At 56.5% G+C, this 22,764-nt stretch overlaps 1 protein-coding gene across 3 annotated transcripts; it reads left to right on the top strand.

Moving 5' to 3' along the window:
* The first annotated feature begins 1,543 nt into the window (after nt 1-1,543).
* PDCD1 (programmed cell death 1) lies at nt 1,544-20,147 on the top strand. 3 transcript variants are annotated; one of them, XM_087424543.1, is made up of 5 exons: nt 1,544-1,691; nt 9,091-9,450; nt 9,825-9,986; nt 11,295-11,326; nt 19,603-20,147. In XM_087424543.1, the coding sequence occupies exons 1-5, from the start codon at nt 1,616-1,618 to the stop codon at nt 19,918-19,920; spliced, it is 948 nt and encodes a 315-aa protein (XP_087280669.1). In that variant the 5' UTR covers nt 1,544-1,615; the 3' UTR covers nt 19,921-20,147. The 3 variants fall into 3 exon arrangements, with proteins under 3 accessions (XP_087280669.1, XP_087280671.1, XP_087280670.1); XM_087424545.1 differs by lacking the exon at nt 19,603-20,147 and adding an exon at nt 11,593-12,982; XM_087424544.1 differs by lacking the exon at nt 19,603-20,147 and adding an exon at nt 11,590-12,982 and having other exon boundaries at nt 1,545-1,691.
* The last annotated feature ends 2,617 nt before the right edge of the window (nt 20,148-22,764 follow it).

The raw sequence follows: 22,764 nt of genomic DNA on the forward strand, positions 1-22,764 counted from the left end.
CTGCCAGACTAGGCACTTTAACCGCTGGCCAGCTCCCCCGGGGAGTGGGGGGCGGTGGCCCCAAACCCAGCCTTGCCTGCAGCCACAGGACCCACCTGGCCGGCAGGGACCCCTCCCGCGCTCCAGCCGCCCACACACCTCAATGGCTGAGGCTCTGGCAGTGGCCCTTTGTTCGCAAACGACGCTTCCTCTGCTCAGCGCCTCGCCTGCAGACACGGCTTTGATGCTCTTTTTCCGCCGTTTCAGATTTCTTTAATGTGTTCCCTTCACAGCCGAACCCTGAGAGCCTTGAGCCGGGGCTCAGCGCCCGCTGTCAGGCAGTTTCTGTCTGGTTATTTTATGCTAATGAGACCCACGCGTGGCATCACTAATATCAGCAGTTTCATTTTTCCTATTTTCCATTCATTACGATAAAATGCAAATTCCATGACATAACAGAATCATCTCACAAAAGTCCGGGGCTGTGTGGCCAGGCCAGGGCCCTGGAGACCCCAGGACCACCCACCCCAGCCTGGGCAAGTGCTGGGGGCCGGTCACAGGTCAAGCCCTCAGCACTGGAGGTTGTCGGGAGGCTGCTGACAGTGGAAAGATCTGGAAACTGGCCACACCCAAGCCTGGCATGGGGCCTCCAGAAAGCTGGACCCAGAAGCCCCTGAAGCTGGGGGTCAGGGTGCTAGGCACCTGACGTCCTTCTGCAGGAGGCCAGCAAGGCCAAGGCAAAGGAAGACCACCGTGGGCGCGGGAGGGGAAGGGTCTCCGGTGAGCCTGCGGTACACGTCCCAGACCCAGGCTCTGGGGCTCAGGTGGGCCGCAGTGGCCTTGCAGCCCTGGAGGCAGGGGCCACATCTCTGTTGGAGCAAGAGGGGCCAGGCAGCAAGCCCTTGGCACGATCCATCCATGCTGACCACTGCCCACTGCCCACTGCCCAGAAGGGCGGCTGGGTGGGAGCAGCAGAGGCCTGGCCAGGCACTTGCCCACCCCCCAGAGCCCCAAGAGGGCAACCCACCTCCCAAGGGCAGAGGATGGCTGGGGGACAGGAGAGGGGAGGGCCCTGTACCCCTCCCATCCTGTCCCCCAACAACAAATAAAAGACAAGAATTGTCCAGGAAAGAAGGACCCCCAGGCGGAGGGGGAGACCAATACCTCCTCCATTTGTCTCTGTCTCTCTTTGTGTCTCTATCTCTGTCATTCTCTCTCTCCCTTCCCCCTCTAGCTCCCTCCACTACCCCCACCCCTGCTCTCTCTCTCTCTGCTCCCGTCATGTCTCTCTCCCCCCATCTCTTTCCCCTCTCTCCCTCTGTCTCTCTGTCTCTCTCTCTCTACGCCCCATCTGCCTCTCTCTCTCTCTCCCTCTCTCCATATTTCTCCCTCTCTCTCTGTCCTCCCATCTCTGTCTCTTTCTCTCTCTCTCCTCTCTCTCCCTCTCCGTCTCTCTGTCTCTCTGTCTCTCTCTCTCTCTCTCCACCCCCGCCCACATGGAGGAGGAAGAAGAGGGGGCGGGGGCTCGGGGCGTGTCCCTCCCACCTGACCCGGGACAGTTTCCTTTCCGCTCCGCCACCTCTGCCTGAGCAGTGGAGGAGGAGGAGGTCACAGACTGGCGGGCTGGCGCACCGGCATGGGGACCCCGCGGGCGCCCTGGCCACTCGTCTGGGCCGTGCTGCAGCTGGGCTGGCGGCCAGGTTGGCTCCTAGGTACGTGGGTCAGGGTCGGGTGGCACGGGATCAGGGCTCAGGAAAGACCTCCTGCCCTTGGTTCCTGGCGGGTGGGGAGGGGGCTTCAGTGGGGCCAGCTCCCGAGGCCCAGCACTGCCCCTGGCCGGGCGCTGTGTGGCTTTGGACAGGTGAAGTGCCCTCTCTGGGCTCTGGCTCCTAACCTGGTGGTGAGCCCCATCCTCACCAGGCTGGACCTCTGACCTCCCAACTCTTCCTCAGAGTCCCACAGGACAGGTGAGCCGGTGCCCCTCTCTGTAGGATGATAGGGCTGGGCTGGCCAGAGCCCCAAGCCTCGGCCCAGCTGCCCTACTTGTGTTTTCCCCCGGGACGAGCACCACACGGGATTGACCAGCTCTGGGAGGTCACAGGCTGGACACCTGGAGCCGGTTCTCCAATTATATTCACAGTGTACCCGTCCCAGTAAAGACTGTCCACCCCCACTCCTCATGGGCCTGGGGCGCGCCCCACTGGGGTCTCTGGACGAGATTCGCAGGCAGAGTGCTGGGCAGGGCTGTGTCATGGCTCTGGCGGGGGTCCCAGGCCCCGAGGCCGCTGTGTGGGCCGTCCACTCCTCCTGGTGGCCCTCGGCCTCGGCCACTGCACCAGGCCAGCACAGCATGGACGGGAAGGCCAGGCAGGTGGATCCCCCGTACCCAGCCCAGGGCCTGTCCTGTCTGGACCTCACTGGGCTCGGGGGTATGACAGTCCCTGGAAGGACCAAGGCAAGATGGGAGTGCCCTGACATCCCACTGGGGCCGCCCGTCCTGGTGTCCCTCCATCATCTCTGTCCCTCCCGGGCTTCCCTCCTCAGCATGGCCTCGCGCTCCGGGGAGGCCCGTGGGCCACCCTCAGGACCGATGGAGGACACAGAGCTGGGGTCGGAGGCCTGAGGGCCTGCGGCCAAAGGTGCCCCACGAGGGGCCTTGCAGGGGAGCCCAGGCCCAGGGCGGAGGGGTGCGTGTCGTCCGGGGAGGAGAAACCGAGGCGTGAAGGGGCCCATGACTCATCCCTGGCGGCCCACTGCCCACCAGGACCCCTTCCTAAAGCAGGGAAAGATGAGAATAAGATTCTGCAGCAAAACTCTCTGGTTTCAGATGCACTAGCTTGTGTCTCGAGGGAGATTTTCAGACCAGGGTGCCTCAGTTTCCCCATCTGTAATGGAGCCCCAGCATAGAGCACTTTGCTTTGCCGACATCACTTGCCAGGGTCGTCCTGCTATTCTGCCCAGACGCAGGCCCCCCTGGCTGCAGGAACCTTTTGTTCCGTGACACATCTTTTTCCTTCCTAATGAATTCACTGTATTTGTTATTTTGATCATTCCCTTGGATAATCATCCTCCCTTTACGTAAGCGTTTTTCTTGCATTTTATGAGATAGCCCAAACCCTGTAGTGAGCCGACCCCTATCCTATCCCAGCAATGAGACAGATAAGAGTACAGGCTTTGAAACAGAACAGCCTTGAGTTCAATTAAAGCCATCATCGTCGAGCTTTGCAACCTTTGGCAAAACCTAACCTCTCTGAGCAACAGTGCTCTATGGCAATTTGGGGATAATAATATCTGCTTTATGGGGTCATGAGAATTAAATCAGGTCATTTATGCAAACTGTCCGGCCCAGCCCATGATTTATTTTTTAAAGTCAGATTTGTTTCATTTTTTTTAACTTACAATTTTGAAAAATATTTGAAACATACAGAAAAATGACAAAAACACAGCAGTAACCACACTGAACCAGAGTCCCAACTGATGACACTGGCATATTTGCTTTCTGCATTAGTTTGCTGGGGCTGCTGTAAGACACCACACACCAGGCGACTTACATACACTACATAACAGAAGGTCATCGTCTCCTAGTCTGGAGGCAGGAAGCCAAGATCGCGGTGCCGGCTGGGCTGATTCCTCCCAAGGCCGTGAGGGAGAATCTGCTCCAGGCCTCTCCCAGCGTCTGGCAGTTTGCCGGCACCCTCGGCATCTCTGGCTTGTACAAGCATCACCCATCTCTGCTCCATCATCACACGGCCTCTCCCTGTGCGTGTCGGTGTCAGATTTCCCTCTTCTTGTAAGGACATCAGTCACGTTGGGTCAGGGGTCCACCAACTCTACAACCCTTAACATCTGCAACAACCCTATTTCCAAAAACAGGAAGGTCACATTCTGAGGTTCTGGGGGTTAGGACTTCGACATAAGAACTTGAGGGGGGCACGGCTTAGCACACAGCACTTTCCATCTCTGCGCTTTACTGAGATACCAGCTGACCCACTTGCTGGCTAGTTGCAGACTTCCCTCCTAATGCTCCCAACGTTCTCCCCATGGGACAGCAGCTCTGAGGCAAGCCTAGAGTCCAGATGCTCCTGCGTCCCCATCCAGCCCTCTGGCTGATCACCTGTTTCTGATGGGAGCCAAGTCAAGGACCGCTGGCTTACTTCGATGTTGCTGTCCTCAGCTTCCTCTGACCTAGAGCAGTCCCCACCTGTCTCTGTCTCTGCTGGCCCTGGCATTCTTTTTTTTTTAAATCAATCTCAGTTTTGTGTTAGAAATGGAAAGCCTTAGAATTAGGAATATTTTGTTATTGAGATATAATTGACATAACATTATATTAGTTTCAGGTGTACAACATAATGATTCGATATTTGTATATATTGCAAAATGGTCACCACAGGTCCAGTTAACATCCATCACCATACAGAGTTACAAAGGGTTTTTTTCTTATAGTAAGAACTTTCAAGACCCACTCTCCTAGCTACTTTCAAATATGCAACATGGTATTATCAACCGTAGTCGCCATGCAGTACATGACGTCCCCAGGACTTACTCATTTTATAACTGGGAGTTGGTACCTTTTGACCCCCTACCCCCATTTCGGCCACCTACCCCCACCTCTGGCAACCACCTATCTGTTTTCTATATCCATAAGGTAGGTTTTTGTTTGGTTTGGTTTTTGGGTTTGGGGTTTCTTTTAGATTCTACACATAAGTGAGATCATACGGTATTTGTCTTTCTCTGACTTATTTCATTTAGCAAAATGCCCTCAAGGTCCGTCCATCTTATCTCAAATGGCAGGATTTCCTTCTTTTTCATGGCTGAATAATATCACATTGTATATATATACCACAATTTCTTTATCCATTCATCCATCAGTGGACACTTAGGTTGTTTCATATCTTGGCTATTGTGACTAATGCTGCAATGAACATGGGAATGCATATATCTTTTTGAATTAGTGTTTTCATTTTCTTCAGATACCCAGAAGTGGAATAGCTGGATTGTTGGGTAGTTCTAGTTTTAATTTTTTGAGGAATCTCCATACTGTCTTCCATTGTGTCTGCACATTTACATTCCCACCAACAGTGCACGAGGGTTCCCTTTTCTCCACATCCTCACCAACACTTGTTATCTCTTGTCTTTTTGATAATAGCCATCCTGACAGGTGTGAGGTGATATCTCATTGTGATCTTGATTTGCATTTCCCTGATGATTGGTGATGTTGAGCATCTTTTCGTGTGCCTGTTGACCATCTGTGTGTCTTCTTTAGAAAAATGTCTATTCAGATGGTCTGCCCACTTTTAAATCGGATTATTTGTTTTTTTGCTATTGAGCTGTATGAGTTCTTTATATATTTTGGATGTTAGCCCGTTATCAGATATAGGATATGCCAATATCTTATTCCATTCCATAGGCTGCCTTTTCATTTCATTGATGGTTTCCTTTGCTGTACAAAAGCTTTTTAGTTTCATGTCGTCCCACATGTTGATTTTTGCTCTGTTGCTGGCCCTGGCCTTCTGGAAGGGTCCAGGCCGGGGGTGCAGGCACTCACCCTCCGGGTGTGTCTAACGTTTGTTCCTGGGAGATCACAGACGTGTTGGTTTTCTTGGGGCACCTGTGGGGACCTCATAATGGGGACATTCCCTCTGGGCCCACAGAGAAGGAGGTGAAGTAGTCCCTTTCCCTCTGTGATGAATAAGTGACCCGAGGGGGTTTTGAGGACCCGCAGTCCATCAGGCAATGCTTTCAGCACCCACAGGTGGCTCTTTCCCAAATCGGGTGTTAGGTGGTTGTTGTGAAACGTGCTGTCTGTGAGGCCGCCTGTGAGCCATGCAGGGTCTCCGTGGGAGGCAGGCTGGTGCCACCTCGACACTCGCAGCCTCTCCCAGGACCGCCACTCTCTCCCTCCTGACCCTACGGGGCACAGAGCTCCCGCCTCAGCCCACTCCCCAAACAGAAAAGAGGACCTGGGGGCCCCTCACGGAGGTCCTATTATCAAGCATAAAGTAAATAGACAATGTTTAGATTTTTAATTACACAAACACTGTAGGAAAAGATTGATAGATATTCATACTATAGGGATAAAGCAAAACCCCAGTCCACTGTACTCAAAGTAAGCTCTGTTATCAGCACCTTGCCAGGAAAGTTCTGGTTGACTTAAAGGTCTGTGTGTATCTGGACCACCCGTCGCAGGATCCCCTTTGGCTGTGCCACATGCTCCCAGAAAGCAGAGAGCTGGGCTCCCCAGTCTGGCTCCAGTGAGGTCTCTGGCCTCATGCTCCCCTGGTCGGCTTCTCCATGGTGTTCCCGGCTCCCATTCTGTGCCCCGAATGGACCCCTCAGGGAGCATCCAGGGTGGCCCTGGCCGTGAGACAGGGTTTCTGTTTGGAGGTCTTGGCAGTTCACCACGTAGTGGCATGGATTCGGGAATGGGGTGGGAGAGCCATCTAGGAGTGGCGCCATCCAGACTGGGAATTCCTGAGGGGTGTTTGTGAGGGGGACCTGGGTTTCTGGTCCCGAAGTGTGCACGCTGCAGTGGGAGCCTGGGATGCATGGGGCGGGTGAGGCACAGAGCAAGGTGGGCAGGCGGAACCAGTGCCCTCAGGTCTGGTGCTCCAAGGCCACAGCACGACTTGGCCAAATTCAAGTCCAACTAGTCCATCACAGACAGGCTGCTTTTTTAAGTAGACTGTGTGCTTCTCAAATAAATGATAAAGGCATTCATGTCAGTGCTGCCAAGGGAGTTCCCGTGTGGCGGCCTGGGGGTGTGGGGTGTGAACACACAATTGCTAGCACGAAAAGGGCTTACTGTGGGCCCCACCGGTGTTTGTGTCACCCCGGGAGAGCGGAGGGAGTGAGCAGGTGCCCCGGCCCCACGGGGCAGTGGGCCTTGCTGAGAGGGGAGGACGCCACCTGCGCCAGCCACCCCCACGGTCCAGGCCTAGCCCTCTTCTGGGCTCCTTGGCCTCCCTGACACCCCATGCCCCCCTGGCCAGTGGGACAGGCCCTCTGAAGAGCCACAGAGATGCACGGACCCACCTGCCCTGCACAGAGCCACTCCCTCCACAGGGGCCCAGGGACCCCCGGACTGGAGGGGCCTCGTGGCCCCAGCTCACGTGAGGCACCACCTTCGTGCCCAGCTGGACGTGGTGATGCATAGTGCCAACAGCCGCAGTACTGGCCGTGCACCAGCCCTGTTCATCCGTCAGTGGCCGGGGGAGGCGGAAGAGGAGCAGAAAGGGCCCGAGGTCCAGGCTGCTGGGCCAGGCCTCTCCAAGCCTCAGTGTCCTCAGTGTAAATGGGGGCGGGGATGGAGATGGTCCCCACGTCCCTGAGCAGGCCGTGGAAATGTAAGCATGCGGGGACACTTCAGGACCCACCCTGGTCTCAAGGCCCGTCTGCCCTTGCTAAATATCTGTGATTTCACCCCGCTCGAGGTGCCCCATGGGGCACAGGCAGAAGAAATCCTCCTGGTCACATGTGCCCTGATGTGGCCCACTCGGGGGAGGCCCTGAGCCCGCCAGACTGCGGGGGCACTGGGTCCTGGCACCGTCCACTTCCTCCTCGGAGCCGAGATTGCTCAGCAAGCAGGTCATTGCAACAGCCTTAGGCCCTCCTGTGCCCGGAAGCAGAGGGACCATAGCCAAGGGACCACAGCCTCATGGGGGTGAGGAACCACGCCCAGCAAACATTATCGCTGGGGCTGGGGCTGAGTAAAACAATGAGTGTGAAGCCAGGAAGAATAGGCGTGAGAACAGAAATGAGAACAGAAGTGAACGACATGAGATGAACAGCCCCACAGGCTCCTCCCAGGACCGACATCTCGGGGTCTAGCACAGTATTTGGGAACCCAGTGGTGTGGGACATGTTGGACAGGCCAGGAAAATGACCTCATTGGGCAGGGTCTCCTCCCCTGGTGAGGAGGCTGCGGCCGAGGCCGGAGGAGCGTGGCAGAGGGCTGGGTGGGTCCCAGGCCCAGCCACAAGGCAGGGGGCCAAGGGGAGCTGGCTGCAGACCTGGGGTTGGGTCTGGACAGAGCTGCTTGCTCCCTCCAAGCCTCAGTTTCCACATGTGTAAGTGAGGGCTCATGGTACAGCCTTCCAGGGGGAGCCGCGGCAGGAAAGGAAGGCCCAGCACATGTATGTCCGGCCATGGTTCCCATTCCGGGACCCCTGCATCGCCGTCAGAGTTGGCCTTAACTCAACGTGGGGTGCTGCTGGTGTGTCCCCTGGGCCTCCACGGGAGAGGCTCCTTCCCCTGCGTGCCGGCAAGCCGAGTGTGAGTGTGTAAGAGTGTGCACACTCATACGAGTATGTGAACATGAGTGTGAGTGTCAGTGTCAGTGTGAGAGGCAGGCCCTTGGTGGAAAGAGCCGCGGGCCCCAGCGATATTGTGGGGGCATCCACTGGCCAGGGCCCTGACAGTCGGAGCCCAGCATCATCGAGGCCTCTGCTTCTGTCCCTACCAGAGGCAATGGCCCAGCTAGACTCTGAGGTCCAGTCCCCAGAGTCTTGGCAGAAGACGTGGAGGCCCCCACACTGCCCAGGTCAGCAGTGCCCACATGGGGGTCCTGGTGGGACCCGGGTCCCGGCTCTGAGCTTGTCCTGAGATAGGGCGAAGCCCAGACCCTGAGCCTGCCTGGGGCGGGGCTTTCCTGGGAAGCCCCCCACTCTCCCAGCCCTGCCCCCCAGTTACCCTCCCCCTCCACCACAGCAGTGCAGACAGGACCAGGCAGGCCCCCAACACTGGGGATAGGTCCGCAGGACTGGCAAACTGGAGTCACCAAGGGAGGGAGTGAACACCCTTACAACCACCACTAGGGGAGAAACAGGGCCCCAGGGGTCGCCTAGAACACAGCCCTGGCCTCAGGTCTCAATACAGTCAAGGGACAAAGTCCTACCGTGGAGTCTTCTGGTGAGAGGTGAGCGCCCCATCCCCAGGGGCATGCAAGGAGAAGCTGCAAGGCTCCACGGCAGAGGTGCTGCAGAGGGATTCCAGCATGGGCTGGGCCTTCCAGAACCTTCCTATTGGGAGGTGGGAAAGTGGGAGGGGAGGGTATGGGTGGGCTGTCCCCACACCCCTTCCTCACCAGCCGCTGGTTCTCTCTCTACCTCTCAGACTCCCCAGACAGGCCCTGGAGCCCCCTCACCTTCTCCCCGGCCCGGCTCACAGTGCCCGAGGGGGCGAATGCCACCTTCACCTGCAGCTTCTCCAACACATCCGAACACTTCGTACTCAACTGGTACCGCATGAGCCCCAGCAACCAGACGGACAAGCTGGCCGCCTTCCCCGAGGACAGCAGCCAGCCGGGCCAGAACAGGCGCTTCCGTGTCACGCGGCTGCCCAACGGGCGAGATTTCCACATGAGCGTCGTCGCCGCCCGGCGCAATGACAGTGGCATCTACCTCTGCGGGGCCATCTCCCTGCCTCCCAAGGCGCAGATCAACGAGAGCCCCCGCGCAGAGCTCACGGTGACAGGTGACCCTGAGGGCAGGGCTAAGCTGGGCAGCCTTGGCCACAGGGCATGGTGGGCAGGGACTTGCCAGGCTCCACTCCAGGGCTCTGTCCCACACCCAGGACCACAGTGACCGGTGGCCTGGCCCTCCGTGACTGGAAGCACCCCCAGGCCCACGTGTCCTGAAGGAGGGCAGGGCCCGAGGGAGGGCCGGGGGAGGGGGCCTCTCTGGACGCGCCTGTGCTCGGAAGCCCTGCCGAGGGGCAGGCCTGTGCAAGACAGGTCAGTGCAGGTCTAGAGCAAGGCCCCTTGGGACGTGGAGAAGGCAGGGCAGGGCTCTGGGTCCCTGTCCCTGAGGAGTCCCCATCGCTGAGTCTCTGTTCCTGTGCCCCTCCAGAGAGAGTCCTGGAGCCGCCCACAGAGCACCCCAGCCCCCCACCCAGGCCCACAGGCCAGCTACAGGGCCTGGTCGTGGGCATCACGAGTGTCCTGGTGGGTGTCCCGCTGGTCCTGCTGCTGACCTGGGTTCTGGCCGCCGCCTTCCCCAGGGCCATTCAAGGTAATGCCCCTGTCAGCCCCCACTGCTGTCCCCGGCCTGCCCCCTACTGCTCTCCACAGTGAGGACCCCCAAGGAGGGGCTGGACTGGACCTCCCAGGGTCTGGGATCCCCTCAGAGCCCCTGACCACGTCCTCTCCCCGGTGCCTGCTCTCAGGAAGGGTCTGAGGGGAGGGGCGAGAGGGGAAGGCGATTGTCAAGGTCGCACAGAAAGGAGCAGCCCCCCCACAGGCTGAGCCACTGTTCTGGCTGTGCTGCGGCTGAGCCCAAACCTCAGGCTGCAGGACGCTGCAGGTGTTTCTGACAGCCGCTGGGCGCCTGTGGTCACGGCCACAGCCACCGGGGAGGTGTGTGATACCCTGATCTGACCACCGAGGGCCGCTGCGGATGCCCCACGCCCGCACACACACCTTGACCACATGCGGTCTCGGGCAGCTAATCTCACTCCATCACTCTGACGATGAGGGGTTGTCTCTGGGGCTGGAAGGAGAAGCCAGAGTCTATTCTCTTAGAGCTACTGCCCAGACAGGACCCAGCCCAGGGGTCTGCCCCCTCCCAGGCCCTGCACACCGGCAGCTCCAGGTCATGCTCTCCTGGGACGGCCCGTTGGGGCGGGGGTGGGGGAGGGGCAGCGGTGGTTGGCCAGAGAACAGGAGGCCCCACAGGGGCCTGAACAAGACCCTGGGCAGCTGCTGGCCTCCGCCATCTCCCCCTGGGCGGGTCAGGGAGAGCGGCCCCACGGAGCTGCCGGCAGTTCTTAACCTGCTGCAGTAGGCCCCTGTGGGAGCTGGTTTCTCCAGTGATCCACGTTTTCCTCCTTCCAACATTTTTGAGGACGTGACATGTGCCCCGTGTGCTGGCCCTGGGTAGAGACACGCGTGGCATTTCTGTGCGGCCTCAGTCGGAGTGATGCTCGCTACAGTGTCATTGATCACGGCCCGTTGTGGGCCTCTCTGTGCCGGGGGGGCGGGGATGGGTTTGGTGCCCTGTGGTGGGTTTGTGACCAGAGATGGCAGGCACCTGCTGCAGGAGCCCTCAGGCTAGAAGCCGGCGGTCCTTCATGGCCGCGCCCAGACAGCCCACCGTCCAGACCTGACACTTGGGAGACGAGCTGGGGCTCCAGGTTGTTGCACGGGGAGTGGTGGGGTGAGTCAGACAGTTGGGGAGGGCAAGGAGGACACTGGGTCACCCAGGAAAGAAGCATGGTGCCCTTCCCAGCCGCCGGCCTCCCCAAGCCCCTGGCAACAAGGCCCCTGTGAGCCCCCCTCCCCCCATCCCGGGGTCCTTGACTCCAAGCTCACTTCTCCGCAGGGGCCTGTGGCAGGAGCGAGGACCAGCCTCTGGTGAGTTTGCCTCCCTTTGCTGCGATCACGAGGGACCACACACCGCACTGGGGGGTGGGGGGGCCACTCTGCGCAGGGGAAAGCAGCCTCAGGAGCAGCCACACCCACCACCAGCCATGTCACCGTGTTTGAGCTTGGGGACACAGACCCCGGGAAGGGTGGTGGGGCACAGGCCATGCCCCTGCTCCGTGTGTGTGCATGTGTGTACACACGCGAGTCCCGGCCCCTGGGAGGCCGCTGACTCCTCTCCCTCTCTCCCTAAGAAGGAGGGCCCCTCCGCTGCGCCCGTGTTCACTGTGGACTACGGGGAGCTGGACTTCCAGTGGCGAGAGAAGACCCCCGAGCCCCCCGCCCCCTGCATCCCTGAACAGACTGAGTACGCCACCATCGTCTTCCCCAGCAGGCCGTGTTCGCCAGGCCGCAGGGCCTCCGCCGACGACCCCCAGGGGCCACGGCCTCTGAGGCCCGAGGACGGACACTGCTCTTGGCCCCTCTGATGGGCTCCCTCCACTGGCCCGAGTCCTTCAGACCCTCTGCCGAGAGCCCAGGCGGCACCTTCCCTGGAGGAGACACCCGGGGCTGAGCCCTGTCGGGGTGACCACCCCCTACGCCTGGCTCCCCCTTTAATGCTCGTGGTGACCTGGGAGCAGGAGGTTCCACTGTCCCATGTGGGTGAGGGAAGGAGACTCGCCCAGGACTCCAGGCCCAGAGCTGGCCGGAGCTCTGCGCCTCCTGCACTCGCCCTCCCTGGGGGCGCATCCGGCAGGTGCTGTGGCAGGGGTGCGAGTCAGGCTTCAGGAGTCTCCATGGCCCCCGCTGCCTCCCGGGAGAGCTTAGTGCCTGGACAGGGGGTTACAGGGGTCCTGGTTGGAGACGCTTCCTTGGAGCGGCCGGTGAGGCAGCCCCGTAGCAAGGAGATCCAGCACACACCTCGAGAGCTCACAGGGGACGTGCACGGGGCTGGGACTCCTTCAGGGGCCCTCATGCTCCCCAAGGCCTAGACAAGAGCTCCTGGCCACGGTGGGCAGGGCAGAGGCATGGTGCCAGCGGGCCGACCTCTGCATGCATCCCCTCCACCCTCACCCAGCCCGGGAAATGAGGCAATGAAGGGCACAGGCAGAGCTGGAGTCTTCCCAGCTGGGGCTATCCTGGGGGGCCCCCAGGAGTCACCCCATTTATCCTCACCAGGGAGTCACTGTCTCCTTGGCGCCCATTCATGGTGCTATTTAAAGGGGCCTCGGCTGGGCTACCACCAGGGTGGTGGGCTGGGTGCAGGTGTGTTCCCTTGGCCAGATGCCCTCCGACCAGGCCTGCCTCTCTTCGCTCGGCCCGCACACCGCGCGTCGGCTGTCTGGGCAGGGCAGCCAGTGGCCCAAGCGTCAGGGACTTGGAGTATGTGTCCCGTCTTGGGTTCCAGACACACTTCAGAGCCCCTAAGCCCAGGGGACTTGGTTCTATTATATTATAATTAAATAATGACGCAGCTCCCAGAAAAGCCGAGTTCTCTCCTGCTCACGGTTGTGGGGGGAGCAGGGAGGGAGGCCAGCCTCTGCCAAGCAGGGCCACAGGCGCCACGCTGAAGACGGAGGACGTGGCTGGCCGTCCTGAGGCCTGGCCCACATCAGCCCACCGGGCCCTCACCTCACTGTCCCAGAAACACACAGGGCCCAGAGCCCCTAATTCCATTCCCTCCACACTCACACCCACAGCCTCCGTGGCACCAAATCCCTCTGACTTCTAGGGCCGCCAAGCACCACTCCCCCCCCAGTGGCCCTTCCCAGGCTCCATGCCCCCCGGGTCCCAAGACACCTGCCCCAGACCATCTCAACCCAGCGCGGGGCGACCCTTGAGTTGTTGTGCCTGTATCTGCCCTGCTCCACCCCCATGTGCCCCAACACCTGGGAGTCCCTCTCGGGCAGTGCCAGTGCCCTGGGCAGGGGGCCGGGCCAGATGGGTGGGTGGGCACCACTGGGCTGTGAGTGAGCAGGGGCCAGGGTGCCGTGGGCAGGGTGCAGCACCTGTGGGGAAACGTAGTCCCTTCCCATATGCAAAGGGGATGCCTGTTCTGTCCACCTGGAGGGGATCCACCACCACCACGGGGTTCTCAGCTCTTGTCCCTGACTACAGTGACAGACAGCCCCAGCCTCGCCCCTCCCAGTGAGCCCTGTCCAGGCCCTCAGGCGCCCCTGCCCACTCCCAGCCCTGTGAGCTCCCATCATGTGCCCACCACCCTGGGGTCCTGTCCTGGGCGGAGCAGGAGGTGGAATCACCACATCCAAGACAAGCGGGGATGCACTTCGCTCTGGAGGTGCCAGGCAGTCACCCATCAGCAGGAACACTGCTGGGACGTTTGCAGATGACGCGGTTTGCGTGCATGGAAAACCCAGTAGGTTCTGTGGAAAAACTGCCACAGCGATAGGAAAATCTGGTCGAGTAGCAGATACAAAATTAACATTCAGAAATGAGTGGCTTTCATGTATTCAAACAATAACCAGTCAGAAGAAAAAGTGAGAGAGAATATTCCGTCTGCAACAGCAACAGAAAAGATAAAATGCCCAAGGCATGAATGTAGTGAGAAGGAGAGCTGGCGCAGTGTGGGCCGAGCACGCTGCATTCTCGGTCAGGATGACACGACACCCTCAGAACGTCAGCCCTTCCTGAGTTAATGCATAAGTTTGACACGATCCCAGTAAGAACCCACATTTCTATAACTGTAAAGTTCACATGGAAAGATAAACCAGCAAGAAACAGCCAAGAAAACCATGAAAAGAAAGTGAAAGAAGACCAGCTTTATCAGATCTAAAACTAATTGTAATTAAAACAGAGGTGTTAGCTCATGAAAAGAAGGAATAGATCCTTCTATGGGGCAGGCAGGGGGGGATAGACTTCTTAATAAATGGTGTTGGGACAGCACAGCTATTTGGAAGAATGTTCAGGGAGACCCACACCTTCGCCTCAAGCTTGTGTAAGTCCCAAGAGCAACAGACATAAATATAAACAAGAAACTACAAGACCCAGAAAAAAACGAGGGTGAATTCCTTCCCTGGAAGGGGTAGGAACCTTCCCAACATGGGCTCAAAATCGGGGCACCGATACAGAGGAGACTGAGACATTCAGCTCTGCAAACAGAGAAAACGAGAAAAATGATCAAAGTAAATGGGAGGAGTATTTGCAATATCACCCAAGAGGCTAATTCCAGAAAGGTCTAAAAATATGGGAAGAGCAAGGTCAAAGGTACAAGGGAAAAGTGAGCAGATGTGACCAGACAATTCACGCATGCACACACGCTCTATATACACACATCCCTCAAACAGGGACAGGATGTTCAATTTTACTCATAATAAGAAAAATGCAGATTACAACTGCACCGGTCGAGTGGCGAGCCTCTGGAAGCTGGATGCCGCGCTGCTGGAGGACATGGGGCCGAGGCCCCTCCTGCACTGCGGGTGGAAATGCACACTGGAGGAGGACTGGGCATGACCCAGCAGTTAGCTCTTTGACCCATGAACTCTACCTGTGAAATACCTGCCAGGGGTAACTGGCAAGAAAGTGAAGCGACAGAAGCACGTGGGATTCACTGTGCTGGGTCTGGGGCGGCAGAAGGCTGGGGAGGCCCCGAGGCACAGGGGCTGAGCTGGCCCCAGCAGCTGAAGCAGGTGGGGTCTGGCTCGGACACCCGGTGAACTCGGCTCCTTGGACGGATGCCCGTGCAGTCAGTGCAGGATGTGTGCAGGAAGGACTGAGACGACTTGCTGCCCCAAAAGCAAAAAACCAGGCTAGGGTCCTGTCCAAAGACAAGGCAGCAATTTGAGCATCGAAAATACCAAAATTAAAATTAAAAATCGAATTGATTAGCTCACCTTGAGAACATTTAAAAGAGCATGAGTTCACACTGATACCAAAAAAAAAAAAAAAGACAAAAGAGCGTGCAGCAGGGAGGGAAGGAAGCGGTCGCCTCTCAGAGCCGCCGTCCGAGCTGGTGGTGCAGGGCCACCCGCTGGTGGCAGCACGCGGCTCAGATAAGAAGTGAGAGGGACGCAGTCAGCACTTTGCATTCTGCCTTCCCGTAAGGCGGCCCCTGCAGCCTGCCTCCACTCACTTTTTCCGTTCCCCTGCTCTGCCCCCGTCGCATGTGTCACCAGCCCTAGCCGGAGTGTCTCGCCCACTGCCACCCACACCTGCTCCAGTGGGTCCGTCCCTCAGCATCTGAGCATCTCACGAAGCGGGTGTCAGGAGGGCCTGGGCGTGGCCAAGTCTCAGCCCCGGGCCTGGGCTTCCCGAATGAGGCCTGAGACCCCAGCAGGCAGGGGACCCAGAGCCGGAAGCAGAGTGGCTACCCAGCAGCCTGGGGCCCACCAGGCTCCCTGTCCTGCCCCCTAAGCCCCATCCTTGCAGCCCCTCTGCCCAGGACACCCCCTTCCACCACCTGTTCCCTCTCTGTCCTGGTCTGCAGTGCTAGGCATCGACTGGACGCCTCGGCGTAAAAACCCAAGGTCCTGGGGACAGTTGGGACGGGAATCTGAGCCCTGCCAGGAAATTCAAGGTTGGGGCCTGTGGGAAGGGTTGGGGGCTGTGGCCAAGGTCTGCCCCGGGAGAAAGAAATGGATCTCAAAGAGAAGCTGCCCCCGGGGTTACAGAGGCGGGGCTGGCAATGTGGGCCCTGGGGGGCTGGCATGGGGGCCCTAGGGGGTGCTGGTGTTTGGGCTCTGGGGGGCCAGTGTGGGGGCCCTGCGGGGGGCCAGCGTGGGGGCTCTGGGGGGCTGGTGTGGGGGTCCTGTGGGGGCAGGCCTGGGGGCCCTGGGGGCCCGGCATGGGGACTCTGGGGGGCCAGTGTGTGGGCCCTGGGGGCCTGGTGTGGGGGCCTGGAGGTCTCAGCCCCAGTGGGTCAGTGGTCCAGTGTGGTCAGATGCCCCTCTGCAACTGGGTGAGGCTCCTGAGTTTCTGGAGACTTCAGGATGTGCGGGGTGAGGTGATCAAAGTGGTGTAGCTGAAGCCCCTCAACTGCTCAATCTCGCCCCTTCCTGGGGAGACCCTGCGCCCTCTGATGCTGGTCAGGCTGTCCCACCCGCCTGGGGGGCCTGTGTCTGTGGTTCCTGAGCCGACCAACTCATGTGGGCGTGAGGCTCCCCACAGCCCTCGGCTCCCACAGCGCGGGCTGCCCTGGGCTCCCTGCAGGTCAGGGGCGCCTGGGAGAGCCCCTCGAGTGGAAGGACGCACAGCCTTCACTTTGTGTCTCTCCCTCTGCTGTGTGATTTCCGCCATCCCATTAGCTCTGTTCTGTGTTGTTCCCTGCCTTCCACTTTCTTTAGGCTCAATTTGCTGTCCTTTTTCTAACTTCATGAGCTAGATGATGTCAGCCTTGCCCCTAGTCTAACAGACGCATCTAAGGCTGTCCTTTTCCCCATAGTCCCAACTTTAGCTTCATCCCACAAGGTTTTTTTTTTTGGTATTTTTGCTGAGGAAGATTGGCCCTGAGCTAACATCTGTGCCCATCTTCCTCTATTTTGTATATGGGATGCCACCACAGCATGGCTTGATGAGCCCTGTGTAGGTCCGCACCCGGGATCCAAACCTGAGAACCCCAGGCCGCCAAAGCGGAGAGGGCACAAACTGAAGCTCTACGTCACTGGGCCTGCCCCCATCCCACAAGTTTTATGTAGTGTTCACGTAATTAATTTCAAAATCTTTTCTAATTTCCACTATGGCTTCTTCTTTGAACCATGAGTTATTTAGAACTATGTTTCTCAATTTTCAAATATATGAAGATTTTCAATTATCTTTTGTTTCTGTTTCTAGCTCAATTTCGCTATAATTTTCAAACCTTTGAGGTCTGTGAGACTTGACTTTACGATCCAACACAATGTTGATGCTGCTATCCGAGTGCATTTGAGAAGTGCATATTCTGCACGGTCTTGTTCCTCCTGTGTCAGTGTGGTCACGTTGATTGGGCAAGTCAGCTGGGTCTCCGGGGCCTTACTGATCTATTTTTGTTGGCCTGCTCCATCAGTTACTGGGAGACTCGTGTCTAAAACTTTCTCCTGTAACTGTGGACCTGTTTCCACAGATCTGACCATTTTTGTTTCATATTTTGAGGCATAATATTAGGCACAAATTTAAAACTTAGAATTTTCCGTGGATCGATGTCTCCCATTATCCCTAGTGGTGTTTCTGCCTGAGGTAGGGAGAGCTCCCCCACCTCTCTTGAGTACATTTCATGGTCGACTGATCCTCTCTTAACTCTCAACTTTGATGTTTCTGCATCTTGTACAGGTGCGCTGTCAGTGGAATATAGTTGAGCTTGCGGTGGAGTTTGTTGTTGTTTTGTTTTTTTTTTGCCAGCGTGGCCTTTTTTGTCTCTTAATTGCAATATTAGTCAATTTACATTAATGTAGTTCTAATGCATTTGGGTTTAAATCAGCTATGTTAATATTTGCTTTCCGTTTATCTTATCAGTTCTATGTATATTTTCTCTCATTCCTTGCCTTTTTTGAATTGATTGTTTTCTATTTTTCTGTCTGTAACCTCCATCAGTTTGTACAATTCTGCTCTTTTTTTGGTGCTCACACCAGAGGTTACACGTGTGTCCTTGGCTGGTACAAACTGGTACTTTCACCTTTTCTCAGACAACACGGGGACCTCAGAAGACTGTCATTCCATTTACCTCCCTCTCAACTCAGGTGCTATTCATTTATGTATTTTAACTCCATGTATAGTCGAGACCCCACAAGACGTCATTGTTATTTTGTACACTCAATATTCACTTAGATTGACCCCCAGTTTATTTCTGCCGTTGTCCTTCTTCTGACTCTCCACCTGGAATCATCTTCTCTCCACTGAATGTCCTTTCATATTTCCTTTAGCGTGACTCTGCTGGTGACAAATTAAGTCATTTTTCTTTATTTAAAAATGTTATGGGGCCAGCCCCGTGGCTTAGCGGTTAAGTGTGCGTGCTCCGCTACTGGCGGCCCGGGTTCAGATCCCGGGCGCGCACCAACGCACCGCTTCTCCGGCCATGCTGAGGCCGCGTCCCACATACAGCAACTAGAAGGATGGGCAGCTATGACATACAACTATCTACTGGGGCTTTGGGGAAAAAAACAAGGAGGATTGGCAATAGATGTTAGCTCAGAGCCGGGCTTCCTCAGCAAAAAGAGGAGGATTAGCATGGATGTTAGCTCAGGGCTCATCTTCCTCACAAAAAATAAATAAAATAAAAATAAAACTGTTTAAAAAAAATGTTGTTATTTTACCTTCGTTCTTTTGTTTGTTTTGTTTTGTTTTTTTGGTGAGGAAGAGCAGCCCTGAGCTAACAACCATGCCAATCTTCTTCTTTTTGCCTGAAGAAGATTATCCCTGAGTTAATATCTTGTGCCAATCTTCCTTTATTTTCTGCATGTGGGACGCCACCACAGCATGGCTTGGTGAGTAGTGTGTAGGTCTGTACTCGGGATCCAAACCGGCGAACCCAGGGCCACTGAAGCAGAGTGCACAAACTTAACCACTACACCACCGGGCAGGCCCTTTACCTTTGTTCTTGAAGGATATGTTTGCTAGGCATAGAATTCTGGGTGGCAACCAGTTTCAGCGCATTTTGAAGAAACTGATCCATCATCTTCCAGTTTCCATCATTTCAGTTGAGAAGTCAACTTTGATCTAATTGTTGCTCCTTACAAGGTCATCCATTTCTTCAACTGACTTTAAGATTCCTCCCTATCTTTGGTTTTGTTGTTGTACTAAGATGTGGTTTTCCTTTTATTCATTCTGCTTGGAGTTCAAAGGTGACCACAGGCATCCCAGTGCCCAAACCCCCACACCCAGGTGAGGCCGCCACCCTCAGCTCTACCCAGGAGAGATGTGGGGTCCCAGCACGGCTGTGCAACCCGTCTCGCTGTGAAAGCATCACTTCGCTCCAGCCCACCAACCTGGACGAGGGAGTGGGCTCTGAGCTGTTCCATGGCCACGCAGCTTCGAAGCTGAGGTTTGAGCCTCGGACTCTGACTCCGTATCTCACAGTCGTTCTCCACTTTCACGGATGTCGTTGAAGCTCTCTGTTTACTTGGGCACCTGCAGGAGTTCCTGCCCCTCCCATAGGACCTGCCCTGTGTGGGCTGTCCTCCCTCCATCCCATCTTCCAAAACATTCTTGATAAATGGCTCAGAGTCTGAAGACTGCTGAAGACAACAACCCACCTTACTCTGCATTTATTTATGATTTTGTTCTCTGTGCTGTCCTGAGCCGCTCAAGACTCAGAGCCCAGTTTCTCTTCTCTGTTACAGATGCTACCTGATAAGGACCCCTCCCTTCCCCAGATGGAGTGGAGCGTTCCCATGGCTTGGGACCTAACAGAACTGTGTTTCCTGGTGAGGAGGAGGAAGTTAGCAGGCATAGAGTGGAAGGTTAAGACCCCACTGTTGGTCCAGGAAGCTCACACTCACCTTCTCTGTGAGTCTACACCCAGGACAAGCACAAGCGAAAGTTCATGGTCATCCAGGAAATGCACAACGGGCCATCGTGCACCCATCGAATTGGAAAAAAGTGAAAAGGTAGATAATGTGCAATGCTACAAAAAAGAATACCTTCTCATACATAACTGATGGGCTGTGAGTTGCTACTCCTTTTGAGAAAATTACCTGTTGTGATCTGTTAAAATAAAAATTACAGAGATCTCCATTTGGTCACCCACATTCAGGAATCTATCCCATAGAAATCAAAGCCTCAGTCTGTAGGGACAGACGTTCCAGGACATACACTGCAGCTTTGTCTGCAGTGGCAATAATAACGATCACAAGACTAGCAACAGGGGCCAGCCCCATGGTGTAGTGGTTAAGTTCTCGAGCTCTGCTTTGGCGGCCTGGGTTTGTGGACTCAGATCCCAGGCACAGACCTACACCACTTGTCAGACATGCTGTGGCGGTGACCCACACACAAAATAGAGAAAGACTGACACAGATGTTAGCTCAGGACGAATCTTCCTCAAGCAAAAAAAAGAGGAAGATTGGTGACAGATGTTAGCTCAGGGCCAATCTTCCTCAAATAAATAAACAAATTATTTTTATAAAAAAAGACTAGCAACAATCTGAATGTCTCTCAATAAGGAGATGTTGACTTGATCGTGGTACCTTGATGCTCTAGAATGTATCATGCAATTACTCAGGAAGAATAAGTTAGGATGCAAGTCTCGAAAAATGCTTGTGTTGTTGGTCGGGCTCCTCGGGAAACAGACCCTGGGATGGAGGTTTGCTGGTGGGAAGCCTTGGGAGTGAGGCCTGAGGGGCCAAGGGAAGTGGCCCTGGGCCATCAGCAGACAGCACTGGGGGGACAAGGCCCCCTCACACGGGACAGTCAGTTGTGGAATCGTGGCAATGAGGCCACTTCACCTGGGGAGAAGGGAGATGTATCCGTATGTTTTCACACCTGGTGTTCTGTTTGTGTGGGCATCAGGAAAGACGTGGGGTGTTCTCACCTCAAGGGGGCAGGACCGGATGGGGTGAGACGGGCTGGAGTTAAAGCCTGTGACCATCCTGATTGTTAATCATGTGAAGGGAGAATGTTTAAGAGAATGGATGTGGGAACGATCAAACAGACTGCAAGCTCATTTCTACCCCGAACTGTAAAACCACCCACAAGTCGCTGAGCCTCAATTTCCATCTGGAAAATGGAAATAATATCCACCTCCCTGGGGCTTTGACTTTGTTAATGGAATGAAACATATACAGCATGTGGCACATAGGAAACCTTCTATAAATGTTTTATCCTTTACCCTCTGCACACACACAAAAAAGGAGCAGAAAATTAAAACAGACAGAGAGAGAGACAGAGACACAGAGACAGAGGCAGCAAGATGTGGGGAGAGAATAACTCCCAGCCAATTAAACACAGGAAAAAGAGAATTAGTGAATTAGAAGAAAAGTCAAGAGAAATGAACCATAATGAAGCACAGACATAGAGAATGACAGAAAGTGCACAGAAGACAGCAAGAAGCGTACACTGAGAAAGTGGTGTTTGGGGACTTGTGTCCCAGGATAGGAAGGGTATTAGGATGCTAGAATTCTCCGTGCTGGCTTGGTGCTCTGGCTGGAGCACTGCCTGACCCATCCTGGGGACAGCCCTCAGGAGGGTAGCAGGGCCCAGGGAAGTGTCCAGGGGCTGCCCACCAAGTTCGTGACAGAGGAAGGAAGGAAGAGGCTGGAAGAGGGCACGGCCACCCTAGAGGGGCCACAGCAGGGGCTCAGAGCAGCCCAGGGGTGGGGCAGTGGCTCAGGGAAGGGAGCTGGGGTGTCAGATGTCAGAGGAGCCCGGTGTCACAAGACCCAGTGGGGGTGAGGCTGGGGCACACCATGAGAACCGGTGACCCTAGAGGCTGGGCACTGCCCGAGGTACGGAGTCTCCCAGGAGCAGGGAAGCCACAGGCAGAGGTCCCAGCAAATTGACCCCCGGGAACCAACAGCTGGGTCCAGGTCCAGAGAAGCAGGGAGGGGTGTCCCAGCACAGCTGCCCCCGACACCAGCAAGCACCAGACGTCCGAGCCCCTCGGGGACCAACCAGAGCAAGTGCAGGCGGTAACAGGCTGGGGCGGGGGGTGGTTTCTAGGAGGCAGCCCAAGCTGCCCTGAGCCCAGGGACTCTCACTCCCTCCCTCCCTGCCTGTGGGGTCACACCAAGGGAGACCCTCCCCGGGGCCCTCAGCAGCTGCCCAAGACCGCGAGGAGTCAGGAAGACCTTGGACCCCTTCCTGAGGATGCCATGCTGCTGGGATGGGCCTGCCCGAGGAGCGCCAGCTTTGGACACTTCGTAGACCTGACCCCAAGCTTGGCCTGCATGGTGTGCTCAGCTGAGGGATGTCCGGGGACCCTCCCCAGCCCCCAGGGAGCAGGGAGGGAGGGAGGAGCCCGCCCAGAGATGCAGCCGTGGGAGTAGGAGGCTGGCAGTGTGCCTGCTGTGCCAGCCAGGATGGCGGGCCAGGACTCAAGCCCACATCCACCTGACAGCAGGCCTGTCCCTCTTGGCCACGCCACACTGCCAGGCAGTGACAGCCAGTATCTGCCCTGGGGACGACCCGCCCTGAGGACAGGGCCCACCCTCCCTCAGGTGGGAGAGCAGCGGTTTCGCTCAGGCACAACATCCAGGAGTTGCCTTGAGGACAGACGGCGAATGAAAGAAGGTGTATCAGTTCCCAAAGTGCCACAAACCTGGCAGCTTGAACAGTGGGTGTTGATTCTCTCCCAGTTCTGGAGGCCAGAAGTCGGACACCATGGTGTCACAGGGCCGCACTCCCTCCCAAGGCTCCAGGGAAGGGTCCTTCCTGCCTCCTCAGCTTTGGGGGCTCCAGGTGTCCCTTGGCTGTGGCAGCATCACTCCAATCTCTGCCTCCGTCCCCACATGGCCTTCCCTGAGTGTCCTTTTCTATCTTCTAAAGATGCTCTCATCAGACTTAAGACC

Source organism: Ceratotherium simum, chromosome 37 (assembly GCF_057802395.1).
Source record: "Ceratotherium simum simum isolate JZ-2026a chromosome 37, ASM5780239v1, whole genome shotgun sequence".
NCBI lineage: Eukaryota > Metazoa > Chordata > Mammalia > Perissodactyla > Rhinocerotidae > Ceratotherium > Ceratotherium simum.

What these genes read in the sequence shown, in the direction of transcription:
- PDCD1 (XM_087424543.1), top strand. Translation starts at nt 1,616, where the DNA reads ATGGGGACCCCGCGGGCGCCCTGGCCACTCGTCTGGGCCGTGCTGCAG. An exon ending in GCGGCCAGGTTGGCTCCTAG is followed by an intron (nt 1,692 to 9,090) that starts GTACGTGGGTCA and finishes TCTACCTCTCAG; the next exon opens with ACTCCCCAGACAGGCCCTGG. An exon ending in CGCAGAGCTCACGGTGACAG is followed by an intron (nt 9,451 to 9,824) that starts GTGACCCTGAGG and finishes GTGCCCCTCCAG; the next exon opens with AGAGAGTCCTGGAGCCGCCC.